Source organism: Aquarana catesbeiana, linkage group LG02, assembly GCF_042186555.1.
Source record: "Aquarana catesbeiana isolate 2022-GZ linkage group LG02, ASM4218655v1, whole genome shotgun sequence".
Classification (NCBI taxonomy): domain Eukaryota; kingdom Metazoa; phylum Chordata; class Amphibia; order Anura; family Ranidae; genus Aquarana; species Aquarana catesbeiana.
The window spans coordinates 545,584,753-545,599,464 of NC_133325.1; the positions used below are offsets into that span (position 1 = coordinate 545,584,753).

Sequence of the window (14,712 nt, forward strand, 5' to 3'; positions counted from 1 at the left end):
CTGGAAGCCCCCTTTAACAAGGGGACCCCCAGATCCCGCCCCCCCCTGTGTGAAATGGTAAGAGGGTACTTACCCCTACCATTTCACTAAAAAACTGTCAAAAATGTTAAAAATGACAAGAGACAGTTTTTGACAATTCCTTTATTTAAATGCTTCTTCTTTCTTCTTTCTTCCTTCATCTTCTTCTGGTTCTTCTGGCTCTTCTGGTTTTTCCTCCAGCGTTCTCGTCCAGCAACTCCTCCGCGGCGTCTTCTATCTTCCTCTCCTCGGCCGCTCCGCACCCATGGCATGGGAAGAGGCTCCCGCTCTTCTCTTCATCTTCTTCTCTTCTTCTTTTCTTCTCCTCTTCTTCTCCGGGCCGCTCCGCATCCATGCTGGCATGGAGGGAGGCTACCGCTGTGTGACGGCGTCTCCTTGTCTGACGGTTTCCTAAATAACAGGGGCGGGGCCACCCGGTGACCCCACCCCACTCTGACGCACGGGACATGACGGGACTTCCCTGTGGCATTCCCCGTGACGTCACAGGGAAGTCCCGTCAAGTCACCGTGCGTCAGAGGGGGGCGGGGTCACCGGATGGCCCCGCCCCCGTTATTTAAGAACCGTCAGACGAGGAGACGCCGTCACACAGCGGGAGCCTCCCTCCATGCCAGCATGGATGCGGAGCGGCCTGGAGAAGAAAATGAAGAAGAGAAGAAGAGAAGAAGATGAAGAGAAGAGCGGGAGCCTCCCCCCATGCTATGGGAGCGGAGCGGCCCGAGGAGAAGAAGATAGAAGACGCCGCGGAGGAGATGTTGGACGAGAACGCCGGAGGAAGAACCAGAAGAACCAGAAGAAGAAGAAGATGAAGGAAGATAGAAGAAAGAAGAAGCATTTAAATAAAGAAATTGTCAAAAACTGTCTCTTGTCATTTTTAACATTTTTGACAGTTTTTTAGTGAAATGGTAGGGGTAAGTACCCCCTTACTTTTTCACACAGGGGGGAGGGCTGGGATCTGGGGGTCCCCTTGTTAAAGGGGGCTTCCAGATTCCAATAAGCCCCCCGCCCGCAGACCCCCACAACCACCGGCCAGGGTTGTGGGGATGAGGCCCTTGTCCTCATCAACATGGGGACAAGGTGTTTTGGGGGGGCTACCCCAAAGCACCCTCCCAATGTTGAGGGCATGTGGCCTGGTACGGTTCAGGAGGGGGCGCCGCTCTCTTGTCCCCCCCTCTTTTCCTGCGGCCTGCCAGGTTGCGTGCTCGGATAAGGGTCTGGTATGGATTTTGGGGGGGACCCCACGCCTTTTTTTTTTTTTTTGGGCGCGGGGTTCCCCTTAAAATCCGTACCAGACCTGAAGGGTCTGGTATGGAATTTAGGGGGACCCCCACGTCATTTTTTTTTAAATTTTGGCCGGGGTTCCCCTTAATATCCATACCAGACCTGAAGGGCCTGGTATGGAATTTAGGGGGACCCCCACGTCATTTTTTTTTTTTTAATTTTGGTTCGGGGTTCCCCTGTGGGGAATTCCCATGCCGTTTTTATCAATGAACTTCTATGTGTATTGTCGGACCGGCAATGCAATAGCCGCGAGTAGTTTTAAATGGGTTTTTTCCTTCGAAATGTAATTTTGCTGTCAGACTGTTCTAAACACAGGAAACATGCGCCCCTTTACAGGCATACTATTGACACCCCCCAGCTACGAAATTTAAAGGGATATTACACTTTTATTGTTTGACTTTAAGCATTATTAAAATCACTGCTTCTGAAAAAACGGCCGTTTTTAAAACTTTTTTTTGCATTGATCCATGTCCCCTGGGGCAGGACCCAGGTCCCCAAACACTTTTTATGACAATAACTTGCATATAAGCCTTTAAAATTAGCACTTTTGATTATTCATGTTTGTTTCCCATAGACTTTAACGGTGTTCGCGTGTTCGAACGAACTTTTTTCCTGTTCGCATGTACTGGTGCGAACCGAACAGGGGGGTGTTCGGCTCATCCCTACTGTAGGGTGACAGTGATTTACCTGTCTATGATGCTGGACTGTGTATTAAAGTATATAAAGGGGTCTTTGGAGGCTGGGTTCCCTGGGCCTGCATAGCATTCTGCAGCTGACTACAAAGCGTTGCACTCAAGTGTCAAGGTGAGTGCCCATGCAGGATCCAGTGCCCAAAGTAACATTATAGGCCATGTCCACGGCGTGGGGTCCAGGTACAGCTCCCAAGATTTTACTGAGGTTGCCGCAATGCAGACGCACTGTTTCTATTTGAGGTATTAGGAGGTCATGGAAGAGTAGAAGAATTTGAAGATAAAATAATAAAATAATGAACTAGTTATGCTAAAAATAATTTATCAGCAAAGAAAGCGAGGTCCACCACCACCACCACCGGGTAACTGACAAAAAAACTGAGGACTCACAGAGAGGGGTAGAGTTATAGGGGAGGCGTATCTCAAAAACAAAACATGAAATACTGGGAACCATAGTATATAAGGTACATAAAAGTACTGCTAAATACTCATCCACTCACTAATTTCAAATGAAAGCGGGGCTCTGTGGCAGTAACCAGCATATGAAATAACGGAACTGTATAAAAAAAAAAGGGGTATAGTTCAAAGTATCACAAACTTGAGCCACAGGGAAATAGTACCCAAATAAATGAAAAACAAACAAGTCTAAAAAAACTACAAGAGCCAAATTACCATCTAGACACTATCCATGCATCCACATAAACACACATCATAAACCATAAAATACTGGATAAGGAGAACTGGGTGCACCCTCCGCCGTTAGCCGGATAGCCCTGCAGATAACATGGCCCTGGAGTGGCAATATGTGCAGTAATTAACTGTCCAGGGAGCTACAGACCGAGGCTGAAATGATTGTGCATCAAATTGTGGAGCAGTCCCTTATGTAAGTGCTGATGTCAAATGAGTGGATGCATCACAGTCCAAGCAGTTGTAGGAGAGATACCTGAGCACCATATACGTAAAAGCAGGCTACGGCAATGAAATATTAGCCAGCCGACAATCATGAGCACTTCATCAATGGAATCTCCTATCAAGGAATGCCATTGCTGCACAAAGGAATGCAGAATACACAATGTAAGTTCATTGCATATTTACGTGTCTGTGTCTCAGCTGGTAAGCTTCAAGCATTAAGCCGCTGCTGGTATGAAGAGTCCAGGCTCCCGCCAGCTCCCGTCAGCTCTCCTCATGGCTGCTAGGCAGCACGCCACACTAGATGTGTGTGAGAGCCTCTCAGGTAAGCCTACGATCAAGTACTGGGATGTCATGCTCTCAGTCCTGCAGACTGTTCCACGCCATGTTATCCGGACTGCGACATGTCCTGACGAAGCTGGGGACTCCCAGCGAAACATGCTGACATCATGCCCCTGTACGTCTGACACCATTTCTTGCATCCCCTCATCTCCATTCCAGGATGACATAGCATGGAACAGTCTGCAGGACTGAGAGCACAAAGTCCCAGTACTTGTTTGTAGGCTTACCGGAGCCGCTCTCACACACATCTAGTGTGGGACCTTTATACTAATTGTGGTGTGCTGCCTAGCGGCCACAAGGAGTGCTGAGAGGTGCTGGCGGGAGCCTAGACTCTTCATACCAGCAGCGGCTTTATGCTTGGAGCTTACCAGCTGAGACACGAACATGTAACTATGTAATGAACTTACATTGTGTATTCTGCGTTCCTTTGTGCAGCAATGACATTTCTCGATAGGAGATTCCATTGATGAGGTGTTCATGCTTGTTGTCTCTCGGCTAGCTAATATTTCATTGCCGTAGCCTGCTGTTACATATACTGTATGGTGCTCAGCTATCTCTCCTTCAACTGCTTGGACTGTGGCTCATCTACTCATTTGACATCAGCACTTTCAATGTGGCCTTACATAAGGGACTGCTCCACATTTTGATGCACAATCATTTCAGGCTCAGTCTGTTGCTCCCTGGACAGTTGATTACTGCAGATATTGCCATTCCAGGGCCATGTTATTTACAGGGCTATCCGGCTAACGGTGGATGGTGCACCCAGTTTTTCTTATCCTGTATTTTATGGTTTATGATGTGTGTTTATGTGGATGTAGTCTAGATGTTAATTTGGCGAGACAACATTGTCTTTTTTAGACGGTGGAAGGTGGAAGTTTGATTTTTCATTGTGTCATATTTTTCTACAATAAACTTTTATAATTTTTTTAGACTTGCTTGCTTTTTATTTATTTGGGTACTATATTCCTGTGGCTCAACTTTGTCCAATCGCTTGCCGGTATAAGCCTTTAATGCAGGGTCTATGAATACTTTGCCTGTGTTATGTACTGTACCTTTCAGATACATATTTTTCAGTTTAGCGTTTGGTTTAGTTCACCTTTATTTAAAAAAGTAATGGGGGAGCTTTACTAAAACTGGTGCACACAGAATCTGGTGCAGATGTGCATAGTAATCAATCAGCTTCTAGGATTTATTATCATAAGCTTAATTGAACAAGCAGAAGTTGGAAGCTGATTGGCTACTATGCACAGCTGCGCCAGATTCTCTGTGCACTAGTTTTGTATATCTCCCTCATTGGGGGAGTTCTTAAAGATGAACTCCCAACAAATACAAGAAAAATACTTTAATGCAGTTATTTCTACAACTTGAAAGACAACTTTTGCAAAAAAAATGTATATGATAGATGTGGTTAATATTAGGCTTGCACTGATACCCCTCCTCCGCTCCCCCCTCCGTGTCATCCTCCGCTCCTTCTCCATTCTCCCTCCGTGTCCTCCTCCACTCCCCCTCCTTGTCCTCCTCCGCTCCCCCTCTGTGTCCTCCTCTGGCCCGCCCTGTCCCAGATCTGTCAGCATGGAGAGTGGAGGAAGAGCCGGTAAATATGTCATTTACCGGCTCCTTGCTTTTCTGAATGCACAGAGTCAGTGATCACTGACTGTCCATTCATAACTGAGCATCGTAAACTGTTTATGATGCTTCAGTTTATGAATGGAGAGGAGCCTCTGTCTCCTCCCCATTCATCTTCAGTGCAGATGAGGCTACAGAGAAAGGGACTGGGGAATCTGTGTCCTCAGTCCCTTTCCCTGCCTCAAAGGGAAGATGTCAGGAGCTGTCAAAGGGAAGATGTTAGAACCCTGATACCTCACCAAAGCCCCCCCCCCAAAAAACAGGGTTGATAAAAATAAAAAAAAAAATAAAAAAAAATAACATTTTAATAAATATTTAAAAGTAAAATTGTTAAAATAATTTAAAAAAAATAAAAAAATAAAAAAAATCACACTGTCAACTCCCCCCCCCCCCCCCCCAAAAAAAGAAATGCTGTTAAAATAATTAACAAAAAATATATAAAATTGTAAAAAAAAATAAATAAATAAAATTGTAAAAATAAAATAAAAATAATAAACTACTGACACAGTCTACACCTCATCAGTGCCACCTATCAGCGCTCGTCAGTGCTACTCTCCCACGTCATTAAAAAAGGTATCGGTAATCGGTATCGGCGAGTACTTGAAAAAAGTATTGTACTCGGTCTTAAAAAAGTGGTACTGGTGCAACCCTAGTTAATATAAATAAATTATTCAGTATGTGAAGTATTTTTTATTTCATATGCATTTATAGTTTGCTGTATTTACCTGCTGACCAGGCTGTCAAATGACACTGATAGGACTATTATATGTGACAATGCAGTTTACATCTACTGTATACTATCTTACACACGGATCCCTCCCCATTATCGTTTCCCGATCACCCTATTTGTATTGTTTATCTGTTTTGGACCCCAGATTTGTAACTTGACATTTACCACTTAGTTCAAATAGTTCAATAATAATGTTAATTTCAGACACATTGCACTTAAATGTGTTAGTAATATATTAATTTATACAGACGAGTGCATATTCAAACATTGTGAATCTATAAACCTAATGAGCTGAGGAGTTGTGTGGTAAGTCTTAGGATCCACATGACTCACGTGTTCTAAAAACAGGTGCAGTTCTGGATGACTAGCAGGATTCACAGTGACTTCAAAAAGAGGTAGGAAAATGTTCTCCAAAATCTCCTGGAAATTATTAACCTGCTTTTTACTTCGGAACACATCACTGAGGGGAGAGCAAAATAGAAAAGTAATGTTAAATGATAAAAAAAAACACATTACATGATTCTGAAAACAGGTTTAAAAAGAAGAATAGCTCACTACAACCTATTAGGCAGGGTTGATTTGCTAAAGGAATAGAATATGTTCACTTTGTAAAGTGAGTTTTCACTTACCTTTGTGAATTAGATGAAGCTAGGTGAAAATTCACTTTCCAAAGAATACTGAATCCTATGCAAGGAAATTTGTGATTGTTGTTTGCACATGGATGGATGATTGAAGTTAGCAAAGATTCATCTTAGTCATTAAGCTAATTTAAAATTCACTTTGCAAAGTATTTTATTCCTTTAGAAAAATAACCCCATATTTTAATACATCATCTACATTAAGCCCGGGTTCACAATATACCGGGCTGCGGATCGCACAGGAGCGCTGTGCGTCCCTGTTCCCCGTTTCAGGGACGAATCAGGGCCATTTCTATGCCTGAATTCGGCCCTGAAACAGAGCCAAAGATGCACAGCGTTTTTGTGCAGTGCGCTCCGCAGCCGCCCTGGAGATATGTGAACCGGCTCCATAGAGAGCCAGTCACATTCTCCTGCTATGCGAATTAGATGTGGGGAAACGCACATCTAATTCGCATAGGTGTGAACTCGGGCTTAGTGTCTATAACATTCACCGATCAGCCATGAAACATACAGTAAATCTGGGTAAATAGTTTTAACTGTTCTTACATCTTAAACTCGCGACATATTTCAGTAATAATTTGCAAACTGCTAAGGCAATCTAATGCTCTGTGAATGCAGGCACAAGCGCACTGCAGCCTGCAACCAGTAGCAGGATTTGTTACACAGTGTTGAGCCTCACTAGCCATATACTAATGTCAACATAAAATGGTAGTAAAGTCTTTGTGTTTTAAAATCTACTGACAGGCAAGGTTTTTATAACAGAAGAGACCTCTGCACAGCTCAGATTACAGCCTGCTCTGTGTGCCACAGCAATGTGACTCCCGTGCACATGTGCAGGAGTTACGTGACCACAGCCTGGCCACTCAAGCGGCCGAAGATAGGAAACCTGTAAGGAACACTGGGGGAAGATGGAAGCATCAGGGGAGCCATGACATCGCTACGCTGGAGGGCTCCTTTTGTAGGTAAGTCTGTCAAAATGTGCTACCATGCGGTGTGCATAGTTGCCGACTGACACTTTTATCAAGATCTGATTGCTCACTTCCTACATGGTTCATTAGCAGATGCCAGATTGGTGACCTTCGGGAATACCTTGGGTCCATACACAAACCCCACAGTCGTAGAGCTGGCCTGTAAAGTTTGGTTTGGGCACTCACCTTGGCACATGGTGCAAGGACAGCTGTTAGCTTCAGGGTGTTATACAGGTCCAGAGAGGTGGTTCATTCCTTGAAGACCCCTCTGAGGGTATGCCCTCCATAATGGGTGAACTCTGGTCCCTGGACAGGATCAGCAATCTACACAATGTAAGACAGGGTTTCCCTGTACCTTTTAACATACTGGTTCCTGGCTTACATGTCTTGATTGCACTGTAGTATATACTACATCTTTATCCTACAAGACATACAGAAGAGCTGTGTACACAAGCAGTTCATAGGGCACAGGTGTAGAGGGACTTACACTCTTACTGTTTTCCCCTACCGTGCTGTCTCACTATTCAGCCTAATGGGTAACCTTATATATAAAGTTCACCTATTCAAATTTGACAGTTCTTTTCAACCTCCCAACTGGAATTTCCTTTCCAGCTACCTGTGCCTATGAGACTACTGGAACTCAGTTAGTGCTTGGGTTACTGTGACCCCTTCATACTGGACAAGCTGAACCCTCTTAATCTATGTCAATTCTGTGAATAACCTCCAGGGGAAGACCCTCACTTAGCAATGGTGGATTACAATTCTTCCCAAACAACAGAATTTCCTGATGCACCCACTGCGACACAAACCAGAGGGGATACAAACTCCCTGCAAGAAGAGCCTTGAGATTTCTCTCCTCCACTGCTCCCGCTGCTCCAGTGAGAAGGGAGAGAGAGCAGCTGCTCTCAAACCCAGCGCTGGATCGAGATCAGGCTCAGGTATTTGGGGGGGGGGGGGGGGGGCTGCACCTAAAAGTTTTTTTACTCTTACTGTGGATTCATTGATCAAGACTGTACGTACTAGTCTCTAGATAGAAATGACTTAGGCAATACAACCTCAATATATTAAAAAATCCTCTAGGAAGAGAACCTTCTGTAAAAAGCCCTTTCCCACCCTAGATCAGGCAAGCTTGGCCTTATACAATGATTGGCCAAACTCAGGGCGATTATTTTTCATCAAGATAATTTTGTATCCCAGAATTTACCAAAAATGGTCCATCACCAAGGTGGACCTGGCATTTATTGGTGACATTACCATCCCCTATTGATGGGAGCTTAAAGACTCCTCTAAAAACCTGCTTTGCATTAGCAGGACCAGTCCTACACCTGGCCACTAACACCTTAATGATTGACCAAACTGAGTACAGTATAAATGGGCTAGAGAAATGTATGATGACTTTTCTCCTGAGAGAGACAACCCAAATCTTTTTTTTAAAGATGCTATTTCTTGACTGTAAAATTGTACAAGGTACAAATGCCATAACAATAAATTTAAAACATTCTTTTACAGAATCCATGTCCTGTGTAATTCGTATACAGTACATATCCATTACAAAGTGAAGTCTGACTATACCATATCAAGTTTGAGGTATGTGATAGGAGCAATAAAGCAGGGTCTAACAGGAAGCCAGTTGGGTTACATAGTGAGAAGAGAGTTGGTCCAAGGCCCCCAAATGTTCTCAAAACTTTTTGGGGACCCCCTATTAGTGTATGTAAGTTGGTACAGCAGGAGAGCAGAACTGATCAGCTGTTACCACTCTGAGAGGATTGGCAGAAAGGACCTCTTACAGATGATGAAGGTATTCTTTTTGGCATACAAGTAGAGTATAAGCAGTAGTTTTTTGGCATCAGTGTCCAACCATCGTATAAATTGCCTGCTTACTGTATAGTAAGCAGAAAGAAGCATTTGGCTATAACCCAGCCACGGCCTTTGTCGTTCCAAGAACGACTGCTGGATACACACAGGAAATGGACCCGATACTGGCAACCCCCTAAGCGTCTTAATGGGGATCGGGCAACGCAATGACACACCACCATATATGGAGCAAGACCTTGTTCCGAGACATTAGCGTCGGGCCGCAAGCGCCATTTTAGTTATGGGCATCTAATACTTTTATACCGCTGATATCTCTGATACCTATCTAATACCACAAACACCATTTTGGTTATGGGCATCCGATACTTTGAACCAGCATACATAGATTGAACGGCTCAACACCAAGCCGTAAGATCCATTTAGATAGTGGGCAACTATTATAAGTTTCAAAGCATTAGACATAAACCCAACAGCCAAGGAAAGCACTAGCCTACCAAACTATATCCACTGTTGTATAACTAATGGCAATAGATACTCAATACAAGGCAATGAGGCAGGATAAATCTGCTATACAAAACATATATACCAAGCACTCCTAGAAAATGAATAGAAATGCAATTAAAAATACAAATATACATATAAGACTACACATATAAGAATAAGGTGTTCAGAGCAGCAATAAAAAATACCATGTATATTTAAATTAATAACCATGGTAAAGATGCAAATATATGAGAGTGATAAAGAAAAAATCAGACATCCCTCTCTTAAATGACAAGTGGCGATAAATCATAATAATTAACCCTAACAGAAATAACCCAGTGTCATAATACATAAATCAATATAAAGCAGCGAAACAAGTTCGCTACTCAGGTAATATAACCTATATTCATGATTAATAAGTAAAATTCATTAAATGTGATAATTTAATAATTAAATTTAATCCTATACTATAAATAATAAATAATAATATTATGTGACGTGAAACAATAATGAAAAATGTTAAAAAGGCTCACCCTTACGTCTCAGATCAAGTTTACAATCAGGCACATACATATCCATAAAATCAAATGAACTTTAACATAATTCATCCAGAAGTGATACCAATAAGCTCATCCCTACATCACACACCACCTATAGACAAATGCTTATCACGAATTGTCGATGAATGCATTAACATCGGTGTCTATATTGAGCCCGTAGGGGGCATAGGATTTCAAATGATGAATCCATGCAATTTCAAGCCTGGATATCTCCCTTACCAATGAACTCCCCCGCCAAAAAGGCTTAAATTTATCAATACCAAGGAAAAGGGTCTTGGATGGATCTTTGTTATTAAATTATCACATTTAATGACTTTCACTTATTAATCATGAATATAGGTTATATTACCTGAGTAGCGAACTTGTTTCGCTGTTTTATATTATTTCTATTAAGGTTAATTATTATGGTGATTTATTGCCACTTGTCATTTAAGAGAGGGATGTCTGATTTTTTCTTTATCACTCTCATATATTTGCATCTTTATCATGGTTATTAATTTGAATATACATGTGATTCTTTATTGCTGCTCTGAACACCTTATTCTTATATGTGTATTCTTATATGTATATTTGTATTTTTAATTGCATTTCTATTCATTTTCTAGTAGTGCTTGGCATATACAGTATGTTTTGTATAGCAGATTGATCCTGCCTCAATGCCTTGTACTCAGTATTTATTGCCATTAGTTATGCAACACGGAATATAGTTTGGTAGGCTAGTGCTTTCCTTGGCTGTTGGGTTTATGTCCAATGCTTTGGAATGTATAATAGTTGCCCACTATCTAAATGGATCTTATGGCTTGGTATTGAGCTGTTCGATCTATGTATGCTGGTTCAAAGTATCGGATGCCCATAACCAAAATGGTGTTTGTGATATTAGATAGGTATCAGAGATATCAGAGATATCAGTGATATCAGAGTATTAGATGCCTATAACTAAAATGGCGCTTGCAGCCTGATGCTTACGTCTCAGAACAAGGTCTGGCTCTATATATGGTGGTGTGTCATTGCATTGCCCGATCCCCATTGAAAACGTCACCTATGACGAAACGTGTCTGGGAGGGCACGCACTGACATCACCATGCTGTTGTGAGGAGAACGGGCTCCTGTGTTTGCCAGCCAGCATTGATTTTATGAGATTTTTACTTCCACATATGTAAGTGTATTACCACTTCGTTTCTTTCAATAAATTGGTTAAACTGTATCACGTTATGGTCAGTCTCTCTTCCTTCTGAGCCTATCCCGAGTACATCTCCGTACGGTTATGAATCAAGGAGACGCTTAGGGGGTTGCCAGTATCGGGTCCATTTCCTGTGTGTATCCAGCAGTCATCCTTGGAAAGACAAAGGCCGTGGCTGGGTTATAGCCAAACACCTCTTTCTGCTTACTATCCGGTAAGCAGGCAATTTATACGGTGGTTGGGCACTCTCTCATAGGTGTGGAGTCACTGTGGTGTTATTCAACTGTTAAGTTTATGGACTACTTTCATCAACACAGCCATTAATGTCTAAACCGCTGGCAACAAAAGTGAGTACACCCCTAAATGAAAGTTTCCAAATTGGGCCCAATTAGCCATTTTCCCTCCCCGATGTCATGTGACTCGTTAGTGTTACAAGGTCTCAGGTGTGAATGGGGAGCAGGTGTGTTAAATTTGGTGTTATCGCTCTTATTCTCTCATACTGGTCACTGAAAGTTCAACATGGCACCTCATGACAAAGAACTCTTTGAGGATCTGAAAAAAAGAATTGTGGCTCTACATAAAGATGGCCTAGGCTATAAGAAGATTACCAAGACTCTGAAACTGAGATGCAGCACGGTGGCCAAGATCATACAGCAGTTTAACAGGACAGGTTCCACTCAGAACAGGCCTCGCCATGGTCGACCAAAGAAGTTGAGTGCAAGTGCTCAGCGTCATATCCAGAGGTTGTCCTTGGGAAATAGACATATGAGTGCTGCCGGCATTGCTGCAGAGGTTAAAGGGGTGGGGGGTCAGCCTTTCAGTGCTCAGACCATATGCTGCACATTGCATCAATTTGGTCTGCATGGCTGTTGCCCCAGAAGGAAGCCTCTTCTAAAGATGATGCACAAGAAAGCCCGCAAACAGTTTGCTGAAGATAAGCAGACTAAGGACATGGATTACTGGAACCATGTCCTGTGGTCTGATGAGACCAAGGTAAACCTATTTGGTTCAGATGGTGTTGAGCGTGTGTGGCAGCAACCAGGTGAGGAGTACAAAGACAAGTGTGTCTTGCCTACAGTCAAGCTTGGTGGTGGGAGTGTCATGGTCTGGGGCTGCATGAGTGCTGATGGACTGGCCAAGCATGTCTCCAGATCTAAACCCTATTGAGCATCTGTGGGGCATCCTCAAACGGAAAGTGGAGGAGTGCCAGGTCTCTAACATTCACCAGCTCCATGATGTCATCATGGAATAGTGGAAGAGGACTCCAGTGGCAATCTGTGAAGCTCTGGTCTTCAATTGGGCCCAATTTGGACATTTTCACGTAGGGGTGTACATACTTTTGTTGCCATAGGTTTAGACATTAATGTCTGTGTGTTGAGTTATTTTGAGGGGACAGCAAATGTACATTATTATACAAGCTGTACACTCACATTGTAGCAAAGTGTCATTTCCTCAGTGTTGTCACATGAAAAGATATAATAAAATATTTACAAAAATGTGAGGGGTGTACTCACTTTTGTGAGATACGCTATGTTTCCTCAAAATCCTCCCAATCTTCCGTGAAAAGTTTGGGGATCACTGCCAGCCATTCTATGCCGCTCATAAATCATGCCTTTATGATCAAGATCGTCTTTTTACCAATATGGTGGCACAAACACAATCTTCATATGGAGTGAGAGACAGAGAGCAGCCATTTGAATTGCTATCTTCATCATCCTGCCTACATCCAGAGGATGGCTTCTATGTATTGTATGAACCCACACTTTACTAGGCTTCTATAAGTCTAGTCATCTGGTAAGGGCACAGCCTTTTCTTTTATCCTGGTGGAAGGTGCACTTTTGGTGTTTGGTCGTTTCTTATCACTGAAAAACAAATATCCAAGAACTTTTCACCTATTTTGGATTCCCTTAATGGACTGATCACTGTTACTTTGGATGTCTTCACAGACTGACCACATACATACACATATATCTTTTGTGTGTTTTTGTCATATCAATCCTTAAAGCACGGCAATCTTAAGTCTTTTAAAAATTCGGACCAGAATTGCACCTGAACCAGTGAACAGACACTCACCGGACCCCAGGAACAAATATGCGGCCGCACATATGCGAACCCGGCTTCAACCTTTACCTGAAGTCCTAATATTATGTGTAGATGCCATTAGGAACTGATTCTTCAGGTCTCCAGAAGGTCTTTACTTTCTGTGCATATGTGAAGCATCCTATGGCTTAAAGTGATTTTAAAGTCTTGTTTTTTTTTTCTTTTAAAAAAACAAACATGTTATACTTACCTCTTTGCTCCTCCTGGCCCCTCCCTCCTATCTAGTGCCTCCAGAGTCAGCAGCTTCCTACGGGGGCACTGGAGCCAAGTCACAGCTTTATGTGTCCATTTAGACCTGGCCCCGCCCCCTCTCTCCCCTGATTGGCTGACTTGAATTGACAGCCGCGGGAGTCAATGGGGGGTGCTGGGGTGGCTGCTACACACAAAAGGTTTTTTATCTTAATGCATAGAATGCATTAAGATAAAAACCTTTTGCCTTTACAACCCCTTTAAAGCCTGGGCAACTGATCCAGTGGGGGAAAGATGCCTTTTGTGCATGCTCTTCCAGGGTGAGCTTCTCTTTGGCAAGTCCCTCAATGAACACACTCAGCTACTGATGGGAGAGGATTCAGACTCCACTATCCCCACCCCACTATCCAAAACCACAATTTACACTACATTACGTATCCACTACTGTGCGGTTCTCATCCATGTGTCCTTCCCAGATGCAATCATCACCTTCCAGTGCTGGCAAACCTTCCCTCTTTTTTTTAAATAACAAACATGTCATACTTACCTGCACTCTGCAGGGGTTTTGCAGAGAGCAGCCCCGATCCACCTGTTCTCAGGCTGCCCCGCTGGTGCTCCTGGCTGCTCCCTCCTGCCGAATGCCCCCATAGCAAACAGCTTGCTTTGGGGGCACCTGAGCAGGCTCGCTCCTGAGCCGTTGCTCTGTCAGTCTATTCAGACAGACTTGGCCCCGCCCCCATTCTCTCCTCATTGACTCACTGGTTGTGATTGACAGTAGCAGGAGCCAATGGCTCCTGCTGCTGTCTCAGTCAGTGAGGAGGCAGAGAGCCGCTGCCCTCGGGCACATCGTTGGATCGAGATTATGCTCGGGTAAGTATTAGGGGGGCTGCTGCACACAGGTTTTTTTACCGTACTGCATAGAATGCATGAAGGTAAAAAACCTTTACCTTTAGAACAACTTTAAGCCCACTTCAAGCTGTTAAAAGCTTTTCTCATGCCAATAGGTTGCCCCCTCTTTTGGAGGTAATGGGGTGGTCTATGAAAAATAACCCTAACTTAAAAAGAGATGTCAAAAATGTTCTCTTTTTTCACCTTTTCCAGTAGATGTACAATTATTCTTAATTGCCACCTCCTCCTTACCTCTCTAGTTCTTCTCCATTTCTACT

The 14,712-nt window shown here is 43.2% G+C and overlaps 1 protein-coding gene across 6 annotated transcripts in view; it reads right to left on the reverse strand.

Moving 5' to 3' along the window:
• AMPD2 (adenosine monophosphate deaminase 2) overlaps window positions 1-14,712 on the reverse strand; it is a 334,786-nt gene that overhangs the window by 67,951 nt on the left and 252,123 nt on the right. For all 6 annotated transcript variants that reach the window (XM_073615888.1, XM_073615890.1, XM_073615891.1 and 3 more), the window contains one exon: window positions 5,947-6,073. In XM_073615888.1, the coding sequence (XP_073471989.1) occupies window positions 5,947-6,073 (127 nt within the window). The remainder of the gene's footprint in view (window positions 1-5,946; window positions 6,074-14,712) is intronic.